Raw genomic sequence first — 7,677 nt, 5'->3', positions numbered from 1 at the left:
GTGAGTCCTCGGGTTGTTGCTAAAGTTATATTAGGTTACCCAGATGAGCTTAGCTCAGTTCGTGGAATGACTTCTCCTGAAAATTAGAGACCGAGGGTTCGAACCCTACAACTTGAAGAAAATATTCTAATCCCTAACCATGGTAATTGGTGATTCAAACAAAAAAAGAAGTTATATTGGGTTTCTACTTGTAGTATTGCAACATGCCTTGGAGAATTTTTGTGAAGAAGGATGTTCATTGGATCCTTGGTAGGTTAGCTTTAAGGATATGTGCATTTTTTTTTGTACAATTCTATGAGCTGATAGGTATGATAAATTGACATTCATAACACTTAAGCTTTTTAGTGTTTTGTTGCCTTCTTTTTATTTCATACTAGATTTTATGAGAATCAAAAGATATAGATTTTACTGTTGGAGCATATTATGGAAAGAGCAAGGTTGATCCTTTTTATTATTTGGTAATTTAAATGCATGTTTTTTTTGTGTGTTTTTCTTTTGTGCAGTGATTGTGGGTTGTTTATTATTTTCTTTATTGTACTCTTATGAAAAGATTAAGCAATCTCAGAGATTGGAGAGTGAGATTATATTTTTTAGCTGTTACTTTACTCGCTAAAATAAAAGATTAGATTTATGCAGGTTACAAACCTCAAATATTGACTTCAGTGGCTTTCTTAGAAGTAAAATAAACAAATTACTTGCTCCAGGAATTTTTTTTTTAATAGAGAGCTTTCTTGCTTGCTTAATTAAGTTGATAGAGAACTTCTGTTACAGTTTTGTAATAATTAGATGTCGAAAACAATTCATCAAAAATCTAAGTCTGAAGATTGAATTGTTGAAGGCCGAATTAAAAAAAATGTAATCAGAATTGTGAGAATCTCATCAATCGACTTGAGTAAACTCAAAAGAATTGCTTCGAAAGAAAAAAAACAGAATTATACTCTTATAATAGTGACAAGTTTTTAGATAATTATGACTCATACATTTTTCATTAATCTATTTCAACTACAATAATAACTATGAATTAATAATCATATGATATTTAACAGTGTTAATGAGAAAGTCAGAAGGTTCTGCCTCTTACTCGTGAGAGGGGGCATTGCACAAAGGCTTAAAACACATCAAAATCAACACAATTTAGTGTAAATGTGAATTAATTTTAGAGAAATTAGTGAAAATAACATATTTTTTTTAAGTAATTTTGCACTCTGGTCTACTTTTGATAATTTTTTGCAAAATAACCTCCGTCTAAAATTCCCTCAGTCGTCTAAATTTTTCGACCAGCTGTCTAAAATTTTTGACCGGCTGTTTAAATTTTTCGACCACTTATCTAAATTTTCGACTAACTGTCTAAATTATGAGATATCATTTTGCAAAGAATTATTAAAACTTTGCAAAGAATTATTAAAACTAAGCTAGAGTACAAAAAGACTTTAAAAAATAAGTCATTTTGCCAAGAGATTCTTTTAAGTAGCATTGCAGAAAGCTTTAAAATAAACTTTATTAATTTGTGTTGTACTCTGGTTCATGCATTATTAAGCAACATACATGGTGGAGAATAAAATGACATACAAACAGACCAAACCAAGACACTTGGTAACACAACTTTGGGAAAGATAATAAGTGAACAACAACACAATGAAACAAGCTTCAGATTGAGAAACTGCTAGGAATATCCCCTACCAGTGATCCATGTTTCACTAGTATGAATGAGAGAAATGAACAGGAACAACACAATGAGACAAGCTTTACTTTGAGATGCTGTTGGGGATTCCCCTATCAGTGATCCCAGCTTGTTTACTCGTAGGAATGAGAAAAGTATATGGGAAATTGACTGGGCCAGCTCGGTTCTTTTTGTCCTTGTCTTTGTTCCTTTTCTCAATAGCATCCCCAATTTTACCAAGTTTATCTGCAAATCTTTCAAAAGCATGCAAAGGATAAGTATCTAAAGTCCAATCAGGATTTTCTCTTTGATTGAGATAAACCTCATCTGAATCATGCGTCGACAAAAAGTTTAGAAGGTCAATCAGACCTTCGATATGATCTTTTGAAGTAACTGTCAACAAGAAACCTTTTTCCGGGTGAGAAATCAGTTTCTTATACTCATCAGAGCCCTCTTCAGGCATGAACCGCCGGCTTAATGTGGGACGGTTTAGAAAGAATGCTATAAAATCATATTGTCCAAAGTTAACAGCTGCATGAAGAGCAGAAGAAATCCATATGAGTATGGTGCATGACTCAACTAGTTCGTCACGAGTTTGCATTTTTGGCCACCAAGCTTCGTCTTTCTTGTCACCATGACCCACTTCCCTGATTTCCTTCCACCATGCTTGAAGTTCTATGTCTTTCTGAACAATGTCATCAGACTTGTAATAGTAATAACAATAGTCTTTAACCCATGAATTAATTGCAAACCAGATGTCTAACCCATCCTCACCATAAGGATAGTCCTCTATTATCAGGCGAAGCCCATAACGAGAATGCTGATCTTTCACTGCTAATCCTCTGCATAGAGCCATGTAATACTATGTTACTAATAAAAGAAAAACATAACCACATGCACGGTTCAGATTTTAAAAAAAAAAATATTTTCCAAACTTTGAAACTAACATTATATCTATTTGCTATTATGTCTAATAAAATAATTTTCTCAACGTTTATTTCATCACCTGATATAATATTATTTACTACTTCAACTTTTATACAAATTCATAAAACATAATTTTAGCAAGAGTAATGATATGTGCACCCAAAATATACACCAAAATATTACACACATGTAGCAGTTTGGCCTAGCCAATCACATTTATTAAAACTGGGACCCACTGTTTTAAAAAGCAGTGACACGTCACTGTGTGTAATGTTTGGGTGCATATTTTGGGTGCACATATCATTACTCTTTTAGCAATGCCCAATTAACTTGCCTTTTAAGGAGATCTGCTGGGAGTGCTTGCTCAGTAAATACCCAATCCTTATAAACTACTGCTGATGCTTCCATTGCATGCTTTCCTTGAGAAAATAAGGACTCTATATATCCACCTGCATTGATGAGATCACTTCTGGATAATGCATTCATGCTCATAGTACCACGGGTATGGGGTTGCACGAGTTTGTGGATTGGGTGGAGTGCACTTAGTTGTCTATGTGTTGCTATAACAAAAGGCTCAATCACAGCATGTGTACTCAACCTGTAGACCAAACCAAATTCATGATCTGAAGAAAATAATTAAAAATAAATCAAACCTATGCGATCAACTTTCTTTGACAATAACATACCAATGACTACAGAGCTGATGGTAGGCTGAATCATTTACAGCTACATAAGCTTTAGCCAGTTCCCAAATGATAGATTCAGGACCATGCTCAGTTGGGGTATATACTTTGCTAATTGTACCATATTGATAACCATTCGGATGTGGTAGGCTTAATTCGATGGCAATAGGCTTCAATGTATCGTCATTTTTCAAAAATAGGAGAGTTCGACTTGCATAAACCTTTGTAGCAGTATGAGCTGCATTTATGCTCCTCAGGTATGGCATAAACGAATCCTGGTGATCCAATATAAATAATTTATTTTTGGCGAGTGCCTGTTCAGTTATATAATATGGAGTTGCATTAGCTTTTCGTTGCAAGATTAATACAAGACATTTATAATTGGAAGCATTTAAAGATCTTGTACAAAAAATCTTGCCAGGAACAATATACCTCATGTATTGGGAGCTCCTTCAAGTTGTTCTTAATGTGGAGTTCAGTAATTTTGCTAGTTTGATCACCATACAATTCAGGGTCAAGCTTGCTGGTCATTGGAAATTCCTAGAGTCAAATAATTAGACCAATTTCAAATAAGGACCAATGATTAACAGAATCATTCATTCAACTGCACTTAGATCATCAACACAAAAATAATTACAAAAAAAATTACTTTGAGGCAGCGAATGTGGGTAGGGTGCACACCAGCAATCATTTCTCTTGCAAATTCTACATCAGTCCTCCACCCAAATTTATTATCTACTCCGAATCATTGAAAACCCAAGATTAAAGCAAATAAAATTAGCTATTTTGAATGACCAAATGTGTAATCTAAGGATGGTATGATATATACTACCAAGATTGGCTACATTGCAACTGCATAGAATACCTTCAATCAAGCGAGGCATAGGGTAGTCTCCTCCTTCAAACAAGTCATACACTTCTTTAAAGCTATTATACTCCTCACCACCAGTATGATGGTTTCAGAAAATGGCTTAATTCCATAAGCAAGGGAGTCTGGTTCCTGCGGCCTAGGAGGTCGTTCATCTGGTGGAACGTATATGTCTCCATCTGGCTTGACCTCTCTGTCATTTTCTATTAAATATAATAATATAAGAAGAAGAACCCAAATCCCAAACCCGTAATATATACATACATATATATAAATATATACTGTACTAGCTAATAATAATAATAATTGATAGCAACGTACCCACAGATCTACCAGTTCTTCCTCTGCGAGGGTAAGAGAATTTGCTTTTATTCCCTCCAAGGATTGGACGAAAAAGGTCTGAATTTTCATCAGGGTCACCCAAATCATTGTACACATCATAGTCATAGATTCTGTCCGACCTAATGCGCTCTCCAAATCCACTTCCTCTCAAGTTCTGAAGCTCTTCTTGTCTGTACTTCTCCAGTGGTGGTGGTGTTTGACTTGGAAGATAGGCCTAAAAAAAATCAACCCATCATTACTAAATAATTAATCTCGGTACGTAAAGAAGAAAGTGGCTTTATTTTTGTTTTTTTCGTTGTGTACTTTACTCAAACACATGGCAGACTAGTACCATTTGTTTTTTTTTACCAATATCGATCGAAAAAAATTGATTATAATCGTGGGTAATACCTTGTTTCTGAAGAAAATACGATTGTATTTGTAATCGGTAGCTGGGCAAACCCAAGAGTTGCAGATTAATCGGATGTGACCTCCGCCGGGAACATGATCAAGAGTAATGGTCTTGAGGAAGAACTGGAAGACGCGATTGTTGTTGAAGATCAAAACATCAGGACTCCAATGGATTCGTCCCACTCGAAACTCACTTTAAACACAGATTTGAAAAACTGACTGATATCGATTGGATTGGATCGATGGATGAATGTTGTTTTTGTGCTATGTTAATACATTAATTATCTGATTTAGATTTATTAGTTTTAAATTTAATGTTTATGTTGTAAACTCAACATGTGAAGGACTATGTTGAGGACTTAAAGTAGTGGTAATTTTAAAATTTTAATACCGAATTATTTCTAAATAGTGTTTAGATTTTTTATATAATTATCTTTTGTATGCTTTATTTTTATTTTTAATCTTTTTAATATTAAAATTCACGTTAAAGATAAAAAATTGATTAAAATAAAAAATTTAATCTAATTACATTCCAATTATAATTGAATTGAATTGGCTAGAGATAAAAATGTTCGAACGGATTAGATGAACACTCTTAATCAAAATAATTCTTTTGTTTTTCATCTTTTATATTAATTACAAATATGGACCTCGATTTAGTCCCGACCCATATGGAAGCGGTACGAGCGCCGTCCAATAATCCAGGTCGTTCGTATATTGCTTTGTAATCTAACGGATGCACTCGTAAGTGTATTTTTAAATCCTGACCGTTGAGATAATCGACGGATAAGGAGCAATGGGGGAATGAAAATATGAACTGACTATTGCAGTCTACTAGTAGGGACAGAGAAAAGTCTAATAGCTAGGTTCGTTGATTAAGGGTGTTTACTGATTGCTTTTTTAACATTTTTAATACACTCAACATATTAAGGACTATAATGAGGACTTAATGTGGTCATTTTTTAAGATTTTAATATAGTATTATTTCTAATAGTGTGTAGTTTTTTATATGTGTAGTTTTTTATATGAATTTTTTTTGTATATTTTTTTATTTGTCAATCTCTTTAATATTAAATTAAGGTCAAAAGATAAAAAAAAGATTGAAATAATTGATTGAGATCATATAAACACCCCTAATTAAAATAGTTCTTTGGCTTTTCATCTTTCATATTTATTACAAACACTGAATGCTATATATTTATAGCTCCAATTATTGACTCTCGGTAGAGCTGTAAATACGGGCTGGGCTTTTGAGCACGGCACGAAACCGGCACCAGCCCGGGAGGCACGAGCACGACACGGCACGAAAAAATATGGGCTTGGGCCAGGCACGGCACGACACGGGCTTAGCATGGCACGGCACGACAAGCCCGAAGGCACGACACGAAAGTACGAACAAACTAGTCTGAAAGCACGACATGATAAAAAACCCGATATTCTGACATTAATAATCATAATAAATTTTTATTTGTCAATAATTAATAAATTAAAATGATAATATATGTCTTATTTTTTTCAATGTTTATATTTTTATAATTATATTAATTTATTTTAAGATTTGTTAGTTAAATTTTTAGCATTTATTAGTAGGTTTTAAAATTCTAATAATTATCTTTGATATAATTTTGTGTAAAATATTGTTAAAAATTATATAAAAATATCTAAAATTATAATTTAAACAAAGAAATGTATTTGGTGTGGTGGTAAGTCCATTGATGGTTAAAGAGGAGGTGGAGGGTTCAATTCTCCATCCTCACATTTTTTTAGCAAAAAAAAAGTGGGCCTAAAAGTGGGCCCGAATATAGAAAATGGGCCGGCCCGAATAAGAAAAGTGGGTTGGGCCTACTCTTTCAAAAATGGGCCGGCACGAGCACGACACGAATTGAATGTGGGTCGGGCCGGGCCCGGCTTGAATTTACCAGAGGCACGAAAAATGTGGGCTGGGCGGCCCACATTTACAGCTCTAACTCTCGGCATGATCACAATCGGCATACCACAAGGACATGTCGCTCTATCCATCGCCCTTCTCATTTAACTGATTATGTATGTACATATACCATGGTAAGCTCTTCCACTGCTCATCCCATTGCTAATTATCTATCATATCAGCAATGCACACCATCTTTTCGAGCTGCTATTCTTGCTGCTAATACTATTTATGAACCCACAAATTTTTCCAAAGCCTGCAAAATACCTAAATGGCAGCAAGCCATGTCAGAAGAGCTCAATGCTCTCGACTCAAATCACACTTGGGACATTGTCTCTCTACCTCATGGTTGTCATAAAGTTGGTAGCAAATGGATATACAAAATAAAGTATCATTCCAATAGTGCTATTAATCGGTACAAAGCTTGTTTAGTGGCTAAGGGTATAGACTATTTAGACACTTATGCACTTGTTTCCAAGTTCAATACTTTAAAACTATTGCTTGCTCTTGCAGCCACAGATAATTGGACCTTACATCAATTGAATATTAACAATGCTTTCTTGCATGGTGACTTGGATGAAACTGTGTACATGCAAATTCCTCAAGGATACACATACAAAGGGCCCTTACCTCTTAATGCAGTTTGCAAATTGCGAAAAAGTCTATATGGTTTAAAGCAAGCTTCGCAACAATGGTATGTATACCCTCATTGAAGAAGGATTTCAGCAATCGCACTCTGACAATACTTTGTTCACACGCTCCAAATCAAGTGTTTTCTTAGCCATACTTATCTATGTTGATGATATTGCCATCACAAGTAATAATGATCAAGTTGTCCAAAATTTTAAAATATTCTTAGATAGCAAGTTCAAATTAAAAG

General features: G+C 34.4%; 1 protein-coding gene across 2 annotated transcripts; it reads right to left on the bottom strand.

The window, feature by feature from the left end:
* Nucleotides 1–1,458: 1,458 nt before the first annotated feature.
* LOC133781516 (probable linoleate 9S-lipoxygenase 5) lies at nt 1,459–4,581 on the bottom strand. Of its 2 annotated transcripts, XM_062220547.1 has the most exons (7): nt 4,460–4,581; nt 4,136–4,331; nt 3,920–4,005; nt 3,703–3,810; nt 3,274–3,584; nt 2,922–3,185; nt 1,459–2,502 (listed from the first exon to the last, which is right to left on the bottom strand). In XM_062220547.1, exons 2-7 carry the CDS (start codon nt 4,152–4,154, stop codon nt 1,746–1,748), a joined length of 1,545 nt encoding a protein of 514 aa, XP_062076531.1. In that variant the 5' UTR covers nt 4,155–4,331; nt 4,460–4,581; the 3' UTR covers nt 1,459–1,745. The 2 variants fall into 2 exon arrangements, with proteins under 2 accessions (XP_062076531.1, XP_062076533.1); XM_062220549.1 differs by lacking the exon at nt 4,460–4,581 and having other exon boundaries at nt 3,952–4,005; nt 4,136–4,199.
* Nucleotides 4,582–7,677: the final 3,096 nt, after the last annotated feature.

This window comes from Humulus lupulus, chromosome 6, assembly GCF_963169125.1.
Source record: "Humulus lupulus chromosome 6, drHumLupu1.1, whole genome shotgun sequence".
NCBI lineage: Eukaryota > Viridiplantae > Streptophyta > Magnoliopsida > Rosales > Cannabaceae > Humulus > Humulus lupulus.
This window is presented reverse-complemented; position numbering and strand designations above follow the sequence as displayed.